We start from the raw sequence: 15,555 nt of genomic DNA, 5'->3' as shown, positions 1-15,555 counted from the left end.
AAATATTGCTCCTTTAATTGCATCACCTTCCAAATTCACAGTAAATTGACTCAGGCACCATGACACCACTAGTTTGAGGGTAGACAAGAATTGATCGCAACCAGTCATTTCAAATTCATGAGATAACGTTGCAACCCACCATATATTGCCGATATTGTGCCAATTTACAGGACTGTGCCAACAAGGAATACGTCAACAAGTGCTTGGCTCAAACAGTCTTTACACCTTCTATAAATTGGGTACCACAGCACGAATGTACATATCGAACCAACCAAAGATCATTGCTCGCAAGGAGCTCCGTATAGCTGGTACGCCAAGAATATCACAGCAGTTCTTTTGTAGCTCACTTCATATAATTTCTTTCAAATTATAGTTTTTACTTAGTTTATTGTTTTTACTACACATATAATAGACGTCACATGACTTATATCTAGGTATATAGCAAAATTTACTTACAAAGAATATGTTTCTCTAAGTAATATGTGCATAATTATGTATATTACTAGGAGAATACCCGTGTGTTGCTGCGGAAATGCGGTGGATTATGTGACACGATGATATGGACAAACAAAATACTTCAGTGTCTTGCTGACGTGGATATTACAATTGTATGGCTAGTGGTTTTTAGTTGTGTGTGACAGTATATTGTTTAGTTGGACAACTTACATGTTGAAAGAAATATAGTGACTTGCTGACGTGGACACTACAATTGTATGGACTAGTGAATTTTTAATTGTGTGTGATAGTGGGTTGCTTAGTTAGGCAGCTTTCATGTTAAGAAAAATAGTTAGTAGGGTTTAGCTTTATAGAAGTATTAGATAAGATTTCTATTGTTGCATGAGTTTATAGTACAAAACTTGACTACTTCTGATGATCCGTAAGTCAAGAATCGTCTTTCAATAGATTCTCTAGCAAGAAAAAGATTATATAGAATGAAGTTTATTTTTCTTTCTCGAATACGGAAAAAGTTTGCACATCTTTTTACACGATGCACCGTTTTAAATACAGAACAAAATATATACACAGAGAGAGATTAAAACATCTCATTAATACTTATGACTTGTATGCCATCAGGTTAATCAGGTTCACCAAGAGCAATGAAGATTCTTGTGTGTGCTATTCTCATGCTCGTCGTCATCAGCAATTGCACTGCAGAGATGCCCCCTATAATGGCTGCAGAAAAGAGCCGTCATGAGGTCGAAGGACGAGCAAAGGCATCTGCAACATTCAAGAAAAATGTTGCAGCAATGGCGGGAGGGCATGAGGATCATACCCCACCAAAGGGAGGGAATGAGTGAGGACCCTTAATCTGCGAACTAAAACTCTCCACCGCCAGCCATGCAAAGTATCATGTACCTTGCTATCCGCATATGTACGTACCGTCACCGTATAATAAAAGTGGGTCAGGCTGTCCAAAGGGTGTACCATAGGGCCTCTTTGGCACCACTTCTAGCCCTAACTTCAAGCTCAGCTTCTAAAATCCTGCCAAACACTTACAATGCGACTAGATTGTGGTGGAAGGCTGATGAGAATCACTGCTACAAGCTAGAAGCTAAAAAAGTCAGCTCTCCATCACTTCCCTGCTCCCCATTCATTTGCCACACGAATCACTTTAGAATTAATTCTCACCTGCTTCTCACTTTGATCTCCACCAAAATCACTCATCAGGAGAATCAAGATCAAGAATCTAAGAAATGAAACTCAAGGAATAGGAATAAGAGCTCTACCAAAGTTGTGTGCTCTGTTTTTGGGCTTTTTTTGACTGGGCAGATATGTTTTTGGGCTTTTTTTGACTGGGCAGATATGTGGGGGTATGGAGATGCTGTTGGTTGTCCCAGTTCTCCAGAAATAGTTAAGAATGAGATGTTGGTTTACATCAAAAGGAGTTGAAGATGAAGAGGAATGTTGGTTTAGAGTAATGCAGTCTTGATGCTTCCTTTATTGTGTATAATATAGTGTGTATATATAGAGATATATATATAGGTCGACCAGCTGATATACGTGGACGACCAGAGACAACCAATCGACCTAGTGCTGATTAATCGTGATTAATCGCCTGGTCGATCCCAGGTCGACCAGCCGACCAAAAAACATTGCACCTAACCTCACCAAAACTAAGAGCATGTTTGGTAAGGTTTCCCCTAGCTCCGGCTCCTACATCCTGTACTGTAGCATCACAGATCATAAGAGTCATTTTTCTCTTTCCGACCAAAATGAACTAAGAGCTGAGAGAAGTCACGATTTGTAGCTCCTCCAGCTCCAGCTACTCCGGTACTATAACAAGATGGCAGAGCCCTACCAAACACGCCCTAAGTATTACAATTTTTACATAGTAAATATTATCAAAAAAGATCCCAGAGCCTCGCTAAAAATTTAGGGGACGACACAAGCATACATAGCCATGAAAGAAAGAGAAATAAAAACAAAGAAAAACGAGCATTCAAAGATTTGATGAAGGATCATCAGTGCTACAAAAGAGCAACTGTACGTCGCACGGTGGAACCAACAGCACTGGAGCTCTCTCTACCGACTTCATCAGAAGAGCAGCACCAGATATATTACACAGCACCGCTCTCACCTACTACCAAAAGCTAACGCTCCAGCACAATGTACATCTATTATCCACTGTATGTAATAAACTTGTACATGGCCAAAAGGATTTACAGTGCCGAAAACCTAACTTCTCATCTAACTACTGGGTTCCCGAAAACACCACACCTGGTTATATACAGGCAAGGCAACATAAATCCTTGATTATCTGCAAGTACCCTATTTAAACCATGTAGTAAAACCAAACTTTCCGCGTCACTTATGCCACCTGCTCGTCGTATTTGACGCCAATCCGTGAAAGGGGATTAGTGTGTAGTCGTATTTGACGCCAATGCATAAAAAGGGATTAGTGTGCGTCTACAGCTGTACAGTTCGGTGGCTGCTGATGTTGGCCACTCAGGGACGCCATCCTTGCTCGTTTCTCTGAAATCAGAAACCAGAAAGTGTTTTGTTCATCAGTATAAGAGCATCGAATTCTTTTTGCATCACGATGCAAAAAATTTGCTGTCTGCTTACCTCCTGTAACGATTAGCTTCTCGACACGTGCCACAATGTGCTTCCCGTACGTGTAATTCTTCAGTTCATTCAAATGTAATTTGATGCTTGACAGGATCATCTCTAGGTATTTGTCATCACATGTCTGAAGGACTCTCTGTACAACATAGTTACCAAACTGATCCTTCATTAATTCCTGCAAAACAGATGAATATAGTCATGATCATGAGTCATGAATGAAAAACTGCATTAGCAATAAACTCCAAAAAATTTTAAGAGCACCATCAAACTTGTTATACATGTGGCATGCATGCATGCTCAAACAGAGTAAAAACCAAAGCATTGAAATCTAGCAGCTTGTGCCCAGAATACTCCACAAGGCTCTTAGGAAATTAGCAACAGATGTGAAAATAATTCTAGGTACACAAGAAAAGAAAAGAACCATGGTGCTGCAGTGCTGCTGTTGTGTGAAATGTATACCAGAATATCATCTATTATTGTCATGAAAAATATAGCCATGACATGAATTAGGTAAAAAAAATGCAGATGTAATCTTAATTTCTTGAAACACTGATCAAGTAAGCATAAAAGTGAATGGTTTGTCTATGGAATGCTAAAATGTACCAGCTTATAGCAATATAAAAATAGGACAAACCTGAAATGTTTGACCAGATGAAATGATTTCCCCAATAAGGCTATCACGTTCTTCAGGTGTTCCAAAAGCCAAACATTTCTCAATGACATTAGAAGCAAACTTTTGCTTGCTCAAGATGACCACTTGCCCTGAGAGCTTTTGAATGATGGATGAACGCTCTTCTGGCTTCCCGTGTTCCAACACATGCTATAAAAAGTTCAAAACGGATTTAAAAATAAAAAAGTTAGTACACCAGAGACAAAGGCAACATAATATCACAGCACAGCAGAGAAAGTAGCTTGATTTTGCTCAAATATCATTAACATAGTTCCTGAGTTTATTGAAGTGAATATTCCAATGTACCATGACAATCAAAAGTTAGATATTCAAATAAACACATACAGGGATGGAAATAATTCACATACTTGAACAACATAGTTACCAAATTTATCATCTGTCAAATGGAAGGTCTGCTGCACAATTTCATTCATGATAGCACTTTGAGTCACAGGATCATGGCAATGCTCCAGAACTCTCTGTAACAATGGAATTAGTTAGTACATGGAAAGACTCATCTTAAAAAAAAAAGGCAATGACGTGTTATGTACCTGAATGACTCTGCAGCCATATTGATGGGTGCATAGAACAAGAATTTGTGAAAGTATAGGATCAATAACAAACGGAATGCGGTCTTCAGGAACACACTCAATGCATTTCTGGATCACATGGTTACCGTTTTGATCACCAATACATTTCAGAACATAATTCTTGAGCTCATGAACAATGTCGATCTTTCGATCCATATCAACTACCTCCAAAACCTGTTAATATGAACAGAAATTATCTCATAAAGCACCACAGGGATAGATTAAACTTCATTGGACGTGGTGAAGGAGATCAACAAAAAGAAATTAAAAATCATAATGCATCTGGTTCTAATACCGTTGGGTTTCAAAAGGATCACAACAATTTACTGTGGATAATTTGCCATAGATAGTAATAACAGGACTAAGGAGATTCAAGCAAACATGGACAACGCACAAGATGACATCCGTTAAGGCTAGAATTAATATAAATTGAGTTGGCAATGCAGCTGTAAGCAGAGATTTCCAAGAGTGAATTTAACTGTTGTTCCCACAAGCTAACGAATGAGGTTACAACAACAACAAAAATCATTTGATTGCCACATGATGATCAGGAAGTCCTATAGTGAAGCCAATCCTAAAACCAAAAACCAACTAACAGTCTGCTAGACCCTTGAATTTTCCAGTGAAAGTTCAGTAATTTAGGACATAAATCAGATATAATTGGGGATGAAGCTTCCATAACAATGTCACATGTGAAATGAAGAGGCAGTTTGAGATTATTTTAAAAGGCACAGAACCACCAAAGGACTTGCAACTAGGGTTAGAGATTAATTAGAATTAGAAATAAAAATAACACCACAATGAACAAAGTAACAGTGCACAAACAGAGGGGCAATATTGAGTAGTCAGAAATCATGACATAACAGTAAAAAAACTGTATTGTATTCCTCAACTAAATATCCAGCATGTTAACACTAAAAATAAATACATGTTACTCCAACTCAAACTGATCATAGAAATTTGAATCTAGATATCATAAAACATATTGGCGGAGACTGGAGACCAACATAATGACTTGGTGCAGGAGGAGCACTTTTTTTGAAAAAAGTCGAACTTCATGTATTACAAAAATTTATACAATACCAAGTGTTTTGGTGTACAAAAATCTATACAATTCTGACACAAACTTCAAATGCTTTCATACAATACTGGTTTTGCAGGAACAAATGATATATTTTATGAGAAAACAATGGTGAAAGGTAACTTCAACGACTTTGTATTCTTGAACAGAGGGAGTAAATCTTAAGGTAACTGGCAACATTTATACACCAGAATAAATGGAATCATCATACTAAAATCATATTATATTATTAATGTTTTACACAAACTAATTGCAAGCCCCTGAAGAAACCATCAATACTTGTTGGAAAGAAAAAGCAAGCAATTCCAAAATTTTCCAACTTTGAAAAGTAAAGTCGCATCAATCTAGCCCGAAATTACTACATTAATAGGGAAAAAGAAATTTGGTATAAGTTTCTGTGGTTAAATTGCAACATCACCAGGGACTGCCCAGCACCACCTTCGTAAGCAGCATATGCCCAGCCAATAGACCCCTACACCTTTATATAAGCAAATCTATTTCTTATGGCTACTTTCATGCATAATTTTCATGTGTGCTAAGTAAGCTGAAGACTAAATCCATTTATTATATGAGAAACAGCATTAGCCAGGTTAATGTGAACTAAGAGACGAAAATAATCATATAACTTTTTTTGGTTTTAAACAACAGAAAAAATTAAGAATTTAAATTCAGAACTTTTATTTGGAAAAGAGACCATGTAAATAATTGCACAAAACATTGCATGTCCATACACAAAAGGTACAAAGTATAGACGGATCACATATTTTGTTCAAAGCTTTGATGACAGAATATATATACACAATACTAAACATAGAACAGACCTTCTGAACTACCCTGCAACCATACATCTGGAGGCTGAGTTCCAAAATGTGACCTTTGAGTTTATCTGCCAATTGGATTAACTGACTTTCTGTAGCGAACTCGAAAAACTGAGAACACCACCATACATGTGTTAGGATTACACAAGAAATATAAATAATCCAACTAGGATAGACAGATACCTTCTGGATAACATAATTGCCAAAAACATCAGTTGTTAGAGCAATGGCATTGGATAATATCTCTGGAAATATTTTTTCCCGAACATCCAGTGATGCAATTTCGAGTTTTTGTTGAATAAACCGGCTTCCATATTGATCCATGCTGCATTATTAGAACAGAAATAAATGAGATGAAATTTTCAGTTGAAAAAACAGAAATGTAGAGGAAGACTTGCCTAACTTCCTTAACGCGACCCACAACATCAATCAACTCCACTGAATCAAGTCCATTTCTATCTGCATTATCCAAAGAAGACAGATCCTGGTAGTTTGCTAATGTATTGTCGTGATAGACCTGTGATCCAACATTTCTACCCATTGCCTTTCTGTTGAGGGAGAAGAGCCGTGATTGCCGATCACCATGTGCAACGTGCCTCGAGTTTGGATAAAAATGAGATACAGATCTTTGCATTCTTGAATAGGGAAAACGAGGCTCATCATGATAGATCCTACTATCATTATATGACAGATTATCTTCCTGCAGATACTGTTGTGCAAGTAGATCCTCAAGGAGTGCCCTTCGACTCCTAACCAAATCAAAGTCTGCATTGCTGTTGTATCTATTGCTCATGGGGTTGATCATATTAGTCATAGCCGCATTGCGCGAAAGATTATTTCCTCTAGGCAAGTTGCCTGATTGCATTATAGCTAGCTGTTCAGCCAAAGATAAGTGATCAACACCCTTTATGTGATGGCGACTCATCCTTGAAACATTGGAACCATCGAATGCACTGGTCTGCCTCCGTAAAATACCATCTCCATACATTGGTGATGGATGCACATCTGACCTAGGTGCGCGGAAAACATTACCAACCAAAGGTGATCGGTTTTCATCACCAATTTTAGAGAAATCTCTTTGACGCTTGAGTATTTCATCTAGTAGCTCTTCCCCATGATTCCTTTGGTCCACTACTGGGCTATTAGACAGCCTCAACCCAGATAAAGCATCTGAAAGATCAGAATCAGCCATGTAGGAAGCATTAAAATCCCTATTGCCGTAAGCATTCATCTTTTCTATGTTTGACACAAAGCGATTCTGGATATTTCTGCGATATTCAGCATTGTCAAGATCCATGTCTGTCCAAAGTGAACCCATGTCAAATGCAGAGTAATTTGACATAGTGCCACCACTATGAACTCTGCTCGGTCCAAACTGCCGTTCATCCAAGTCTCCCGTACCATTAAGTAGGAGGCCAGGTGGTCCACCAGATAAAGATGCAGAATTGCCAAAATGTTCCTGAAGCAAATATATAAAGCCAAAATTATTTCATATGAACAAGGCATTTTCTTCCAACAGTTGGCAAAGAAATGAAAGTAACAAAGTTAAACAGAAGAATTACAAAAAGATGTTAGAGGTATGAGGTTTTACAAAAAAAAAGGTACAAAGTAAATCATTAAGAATGCAAACATAACAGTGAATGCCAGTACCACAACAAGGGACAACATACTGGGAAGGTGCTGCCAGTGCCACAACCCCCCCCCCCCCCAACCCCCCACCCCCAATCCAGCCCAACCACTGCACATATTACCCCCTTTAGCCATATGCACAGTACCTTCATTAAAGTGTATAACCATGATTAACATGCCCAAAAGTATGGTTTACATCTAATTTTCCATTACTAAGCACCATCCTTGCCCTATTCCAAGCTCCGCCCCCGAGCACAGTGGCACCAGAACAGATAAGAAAAGTTGCATGTAGAAATAGAAAGTTCAGTTCCAAGCAAATACAGATTGAAGCTAATCATCCAACAAATTGACATGTAAAATAATCTGTCTCCAAAAATGAAGGTAGAAACAGACATCTGCTAAATTAAAGCTATATTTTAAGAAAAATAATTGTTTAAATACTCCCTCTGTCCTGGAATATAAGGTATCCTAGAAATTCTAGGATTATGTGGTAAACCAAATGACACATGTAACCCTTCATGTTTACCATGGGTTCGTAATAGAAAGTAATGGTAGGATGCATGTGAATGTGACCTTTTTAAGCGGAGTGCCAGGGTTAGTTCACCTAGAAGAAGAATCTCTTAAAATTTGGGACAAATTTTGAGTGTTTGGATACCCATTGTATTTCAGGATGAAGGGAGTAGACGAAAAAGTGCATCTCATGCAACATGGAAGAGAAGAAGAGAAATTATTTCTCAAATTATGTATCTTGGTGAGTTATCAAAGCAAGCCATTCTATCTGATGGTCTGGACATGGCCAATGTACACAAAAAACGTAGTTCCTAAGTACTAGCGAACTAGATAACAGCAAACATCATCAGCAGTAGGCGGCTCCCAATATATATCGCCTACACTGATGTTGATTTGTTCGTAAACAAGGACCTGTGGCAAATCCAAATCTTTTGAGCAAAATCACACAGATCCCATGCTATATTTAGAAGACAACAACACATCCGTCCTGACATCCAAGCATCTATATCTAATCTAATAGAGAAATACAAACACCTGCAAGAACCAACAGAATGTCACTCAAGACAAGAAACACTTTTCTTTAGCATTGGAATCCAAACAACACCAAAGATGGTGACTTTGACGTTTCTGCCAACTTCGTTGCACACAGAAACCTTATCATCTCTATTTAATAAAAGGGAAAAAAAATACGAATCCCAACCCAAGCATCAAAGAACACAAGAAGAAGATCGAATTAATCCGAGTAGAAACCGTGAGATGCATCTCTAATCTTCAGAGGCCCATCGACGGAACAATGGCAATGGCAAACCCCAACCTTAACGATCCAATCTAAATCCACCAAAGAAACCAAAACCATCGACGAGCTCAAGAGCAGCAGCACCCCCTCACCTGAGCTCCGGCGGCACCGCGGCGCCTGCTGACCTCGTCCATCCTCGCGCCGAACCCGAGCCCGTCGATCCCGGAGAAGAACGACGCGCCGCCGCCGCCGCCGCCGCCAAACACCCTCTCCGCCGCCACCGCTGCCGCCGCGGCGCCCTCCATCGTCGGCGGCGCGCTGCCACTGCGCAGCGGGTCCCACCCCCGCAGCGCCTCCGCTCCGTCGCCACCCCCGCCGCCGTCGCCGAACGGAGCCATCGTCTCCGCCTCCTCTCGCAACGCCGCACACGCGCGCGCTCGCGAAAAATTAGGTTGGGTTTGAACGAAACCACCCCCGCAGGAGGCGCGGGCAACAAATGGGCACGCCCCGGGTGGGGTGGGGTGGGGTGGGTTGGGTTGGGTGGCGGCGCCTGCCCTTTTCTCTAGGGTTAGGGTTTTCCGGGGTTTTGGGCTCGTGGTGGGTTGGGTTTTGAGGGGAGGCGGCGGGAGGGAATGGAAATCTTGGGCATCAGGGACTAGGATTCGACGCTAGTAAAGCAGGAGATAGGAATGCGATTCCCTTCAGGAGCCGTGCTGGGCCTGTTGGGAAGGAGAAAGAAAAGCCCTTGGTTGGATTTTTTTTTAAAAAAAAAAAAGCTTTTTGGTTTCAATTTTTTGCTGTTGCTTTCCAGGTAGAAGGGACAACGTGATTGTTAAAGGGTGTGTGGGACTGTTCCATTCTATGTTTTTTCAGTTTTTTACTAAACAGGTTCAGCTCATGTTCAAGAAAAAAGTGATATTATGAGAACATGTGCTCTACAAATTTCTATTTTTTTTAAAGTTGCTCCACAGTAGAATTTGTAGAGCAAAATTCGTAGAGCAATTTTAGACACGCTCTCAGATAAGACTAACCTTAGATAAGTCGTAATGGTCATCTTTTCTTGTTCACTCTATCCTCAAATACAAGGTAACCAAACAATTTTGTGATCAAACAAAGAGTTTGGCAAAAGATTAATTTGTTCTTTACTAATTAGTTAATTCGGTTATCAACTTCTTATCCTAGTAAAAGCATAGTTTAAAATGCATATGTTGGTGCAAAATGTGACCGCACACCGAAGCGCTACAACATATGGAATGCAAATTGATAACCTTATAGCAACCCTATGCAATCAGAGCCACCCGATATTAACTCGGTTTGCCAAATCTGCTAGAAAGCATGTGAGAACATGCCTGGATGTGACCCTATTAGGTCTGGTGTTCCTAAGATTATTTTAGGATCAGCAATACTACCTAGGATGTCTCAAATTGTTGTGGTGGATATCCTCAATTGAGCATGGCCCTTTATATTTATATAGGATGGTAGGTCTATCTCAAACTAGAGTATGAATACATCAAATTACCATAAAAACCGACTCAAACTCCATAACAAAAGCTAATTTCATCTTGATATCTAATCTAGGAAGCAAAACCAGACCACTCGATATGCATCCTAGTTTGCATGAGTTGGATTCTTTCCGAAGTCCATAACTCTATCATCTGGTCCCCAAATTAGTTGTGATAAGAAATATAAACCCCAGTGATGTTTTATTGATTTTGGTGGTTGGTTGACAATGTAATCATTATGATTAACAATATTTGCTAGTATCCCCAAGGTATTTAGTCCTAGGAATGCAATAAGGATGCTTGAGCTAGGCTAAGGTGGAGTGGAGATCAAGCAATCAACACCTAAAAATCAAAGAGAGGCATTGAAAACCCTACAGAACAGGTAGAAACTCAAGACATCAAGAAAGAGAAGCACAAACAAAAGGACACACAAAAATTCAACTCAAAAGTGCAATGGACAAAGCACCAAAGATTTCTAGTCAACACCAAAGTTATCAGGTGAGGTCAATCCAAGGTGGCAGACAAGAAGTGCATGGCATACTTTTAGTGCAGACACTAAAGTTTAGCACCAAAGTTGCACCACACAATCGTTGCATAGGTGGATGAGAAGAGTAGAGAATATTGGACCTCTCTGGTGTGTCCACATACTGGAATATTGAGGTGCATCTAGAGAGGCCCTAGTCCTTTGGACAATACACTATAACCTCTTTGGTGGAGCACCAAATAAAAGAGATCGAATGGTTAGCAACGACTACTTAGGGTAGCAGAGGGCGTGATATTTCTCTAGTGTAGTCACCGAAGATCTCTGATGTACCCTGTGGAAGTAGCCCAAGCTTCCAACAGTTAGTTGGCGCTTGTGGAGCTATATATACCCCATACCTAGGCACCCAGGCATTTCGAGTGCGTTGGAATTGAGGTAAGTTATAGCTGAGCTAACCCAACATTGCATGATTTTGCGGACTCACTTTGTGAATGTGAAAACTCATCCGCAAGCGGCTACTGCTTAGGCCCATAACCCTTGTAGCCCCCCAGTTGTGTATTTTAAACCCCACCCTTGGCAGGTGCTGAAGTCTAATTGTGTATCCGAAGGGAGCTCCAAAATGTCATCGTGGTGGGTGCACAAAATCACTTCGAATAGTTTTAGTGGCGTCGTGGATACATATCCGGCGGGTCCCACGAAGACCCATTTGGGAGAGTCATTGTGCCATTTCTAGATGCATGTGCATGTCTTTGCAAAAATGCAAGAAATCTAATCCAATTTGGTTTACTATTAGGGAGTATATCAGAAGGACCAAAGTACCCCTAAAGTCCAGTGAATATACTTGGAACCTAGCGGTAGCATAGGGATATTTTAGTCTAATAAGTATAATATTGACACTATAAATAGTGTTCACATAGAATGAAAGTGGCAGTGTGACCCTAATTGCTCAGAACTACACATCCTACCTACACTGTTTAAGACTTTTTGGTCTCGGACAATACGGAGCTTGATGTCAGGTCTTGAAGAGCATTAATGTTGATAGGATTATGAGCATGGTCTATTGTGTAACAATGTAGATTTTTAAATACAATGGAATGATTGGATTTTTTGTCCAAAGCTGTTTGATGTATTCGCTAATGTGTTCATTTTCTATGATATGAATTAATATGACATTGTTTCAAGATTTTAGGGATGTTCATGTTGGCTCAATAATAATCCATTAATCCTAGTTCCTAGCAAGTGAACACGTGTTTTGCCACGCACTCTAGCAACATTTGGATTACATATTCATCAATTTGCCAAGTAGTTATGCTAATAATATGAACATTTTGCAAGTTGTTCTATCAATCTATATCCACTGGTGAGTACAATCTACTCTCTAAGGTCTCAACCATCCCAAGCATTGTTCTTATGTGATTAGGAGGATGAAAATGTGCAACGTTTGCTCATGTCATGTGTTTTCTCAAGACAAGTGTGCGATTAAGTTTTGTCGTTGGACGGATTGTAATAGCACACACCAGGCTCGGATGCTCTACCCCTCTATCTGGTAATATTTTAGGACGAAGAGAGTAAGTTTCATTAAGTGTTTACTCTATACAATGTAGCAAATCAAAAGGCAACATCGCAAAGATATTCAATTCCTTAGTGTTGATGGTGGTATGGTGGATTTGGAAACATAGGAATGCTTGTGTTTTTTTGTAGGGACCTCACCTAATTTGAATGCTCCTCATGCAAAGAAATGAGGGTGAGGCCAAATTGTGGTGTGTGGTTGAAGCTAAAGATCTTACATGTATTTTGGCCATAATGTGTACAATTTAGGTCGCTAGTAAAAGTTTATTGTTTTTTAGCTAATCACTCATGTAAACTCATGCCCTAATGGGCTTGCTTTGAGTCTTCTTAGACTCCTTTCTTTTTCTTGATACAATGATAAGTGGATTTTTTGTGTGTTTGAGAAAAAAATACTATACATACGTGGCTCCTTCAAACAAACCCCCACCCCTACCAGCATGTGAGAAAATAAGATAAGAGCATCTCCACCAGATTGAATGAATGTAATTCTCTTTTCATATAACGACAATAAAGGGATTCTTTCCCTATAACCAGCAATAAAGGATATTCAAAGGAAAAAAACATGCTCCACCAGATCTCCTTTCCAATTCCATTTTCTATTTTTTCCTTAATCCCTCAAATCCTCCCTGAGAAAATAAGATAAGAGCATCTCATCTCCACCAAATTGAATAAATGCAATACCCTATCCTATAACATGCAATAAAGGGGATTCAAGGCAAAAAAAACATGTTCCACTAGATCTCCTTGTAATTCTTTTTCTAAATCCCTCAAATCCTCCCCTCAACCCCTCAAAGAAAGGGGAAGAAGCACATATCTTCCTCAATCCCCTTTTCTCTTCTTGTCTCCCTGACCTCTTGGTCCCACGGTATCGATCCATCCATGCGCCAGGAAGGCCACCATGCCAATGCCAATGCAAGAAGCCACCGCCACACCTCGATGTCACATGTTATGTGTCCTATGCTAGGAGTGTCGCTGCCCCATAGTATGCCGCCATGCTCAGCGCCAGTGCCCCATAGCACGCCACCATGCCCCACCACTAGGGAGGAAAAGGCCGCCATGCCCCGTGCTAGAAAGGTCGTAGTACCCCCACGCCAGGAAGGCCACTACACAAGGGAAACAGGAGGGAGAGAAGAAAGGATAAACAATTTTTTTCTGTCATTGAAATGTGAGTCTTGTATAATAAAGAGGATAGGGCGTTCTTAATTTGCTAGAACACATATCTCCGATAGTCTACTATTTAGTATTCTTAATCTCTTTTATTAGATTTTAAGGGAAAGGAGAAAAGAGATATGGTGGAGATGCTCTAAGAGAAGCTAAATATGAATCTAAGGAAATATGGCAACGCCATCACTTATCATTACTAACATGAAAGCATCACGGTTTTCAAATTACCTCAGGATATTAACAAAAATGACACAAGAAGCTAATGGGCACCACTAAGCCAAGAATAGATGACTTGTCTCCAATCATGGATAGAGTGGAACGAAGGTTGTCTACATGCTCTACATGGTTGTCTTACTCTACACAGTTGCAAATGATCAATTCAACAATCAGACCCATTGTCACCTACATGGTTTGCACCATCAAAGTTCCTATAAGGGTTTCATTGAGGATATTGATCGTGCACGCAAACAATGTCTGTGGAGAGGTGAAAGCCCTAGTTTGGTTTTGGATAATTGATGAAACCCTAGTACTAACCTCTATACTAAGTGTGTGTAGACTTAATGAGGTTGGTACATGCCAAGTGATGGAGCAAGTGATGATCATGGTGATAATGGTGATGACCACAAGATGATCAAGTGCTCAACTTGGAGAAGAAGAAAGAGAAAAACAAACCCTATGAAGATCAAGGCAAAGGTATTCCTTAGGGTTTTAGTTTTGGTGATCAAGACACCATAGAGGGTGTGATCACCTTTAAGATAGATAGCCGTACTATAAAGAGGGAAATTCTTTGGCTAAGCGGTTATCAAGTGCCACTAGGTGTCATTGTTCATGTGCATGCATTTAGAACCTAGTGAGCTAACTTAACTCCTTTGAAGAAAATAATTGTGAAAATGCTAACACACTTGCACATGTTGGTACACACATGGTGGTGTTGGCACACTTTGAGAAGGAGGTGGAGGTTGAAGGGTAGAGAGGGGTTTGGGTTCCTCTCTCCCTCTCGCCGAGTTAACTGCTAGCACCAGACGCTCAACACCAGACGCGGGCTAGACCCTGTTCATGCGTCCGGTGTGGCTTGACTTCAGCAGGCGCTTCTGACTGAGAGCACTGAACGCTCAGGGAGCGTCCGGTGGTGCACGTCCGGTGACCCCGTGCGTTTGACAACCTCTATGCGTACGTGTCCGGTGTGTATCGGATGCGTCCGGTGCCTAGTTGACCGCGTCCGGTAGTTTGAATTTAACCGTTAGAGATCGATGTGTGTGATTCAAATAGTGGACACGTGGCTATGTTCTAAGCACCGGAAGCAAGGGGTTGAGCGCCCGTGGCTCCTGCTTGAGCGTCCGGTGGTCCTGTGCTCTGCCCAGTGAAAGAGCCAACAACTCTATTTGTTTGAGGGGCATATAAATACATGTTGGCCAGCTTGGGGCTCTCTCTTAACATTCTAGCATACTTGACATCCTTGTGAGCCTAAGCAAACACCTCCCACTCATCTTCTTCATAGATTAACTATCTTTGTGAGATTGAGAGTGATTCCAAGTGCATTTGCTTGAGTGATTGCATCTAGTGGCACTTAGGGATCGTTTTAGCTGCGGGTTTCTTGTTACTCTTGGTGGTTGTTGCCACCTAGACGGCTTGGAGCAGCGGAGGAGCATTGGCACGAGTTGGTGATTGTTCGTGGCCATCTCCCGGTGATTGTGAGGGGTTTTGTGCCTACCCCGGCGGAGAGCCAAAGGCAACCATTA

General features: G+C 40.5%; 1 protein-coding gene across 2 annotated transcripts; it reads right to left on the bottom strand.

The window, feature by feature from the left end:
• On the bottom strand, positions 2,418 to 9,657 carry LOC8067751 (pumilio homolog 3). Of its 2 annotated transcripts, XM_021463948.1 has the most exons (9): positions 9,253 to 9,651; positions 6,624 to 7,684; positions 6,409 to 6,550; positions 6,229 to 6,336; positions 4,288 to 4,500; positions 4,105 to 4,215; positions 3,701 to 3,886; positions 3,067 to 3,241; positions 2,418 to 2,973 (listed from the first exon to the last, which is right to left on the bottom strand). In XM_021463948.1, exons 1-9 carry the CDS (start codon positions 9,496 to 9,498, stop codon positions 2,897 to 2,899), a joined length of 2,319 nt encoding a protein of 772 aa, XP_021319623.1. In that variant the 5' UTR covers positions 9,499 to 9,651; the 3' UTR covers positions 2,418 to 2,896. The 2 variants fall into 2 exon arrangements, 1 of the variants encoding a protein (XP_021319623.1); XR_002454390.1 differs by lacking the exon at positions 2,418 to 2,973 and having other exon boundaries at positions 3,108 to 3,241; positions 4,122 to 4,215; positions 9,253 to 9,657.

This window comes from Sorghum bicolor, chromosome 6 (assembly GCF_000003195.3).
Source record: "Sorghum bicolor cultivar BTx623 chromosome 6, Sorghum_bicolor_NCBIv3, whole genome shotgun sequence".
NCBI classification, from domain to species: Eukaryota; Viridiplantae; Streptophyta; class Magnoliopsida; order Poales; family Poaceae; genus Sorghum; species Sorghum bicolor.
This window is presented reverse-complemented; position numbering and strand designations above follow the sequence as displayed.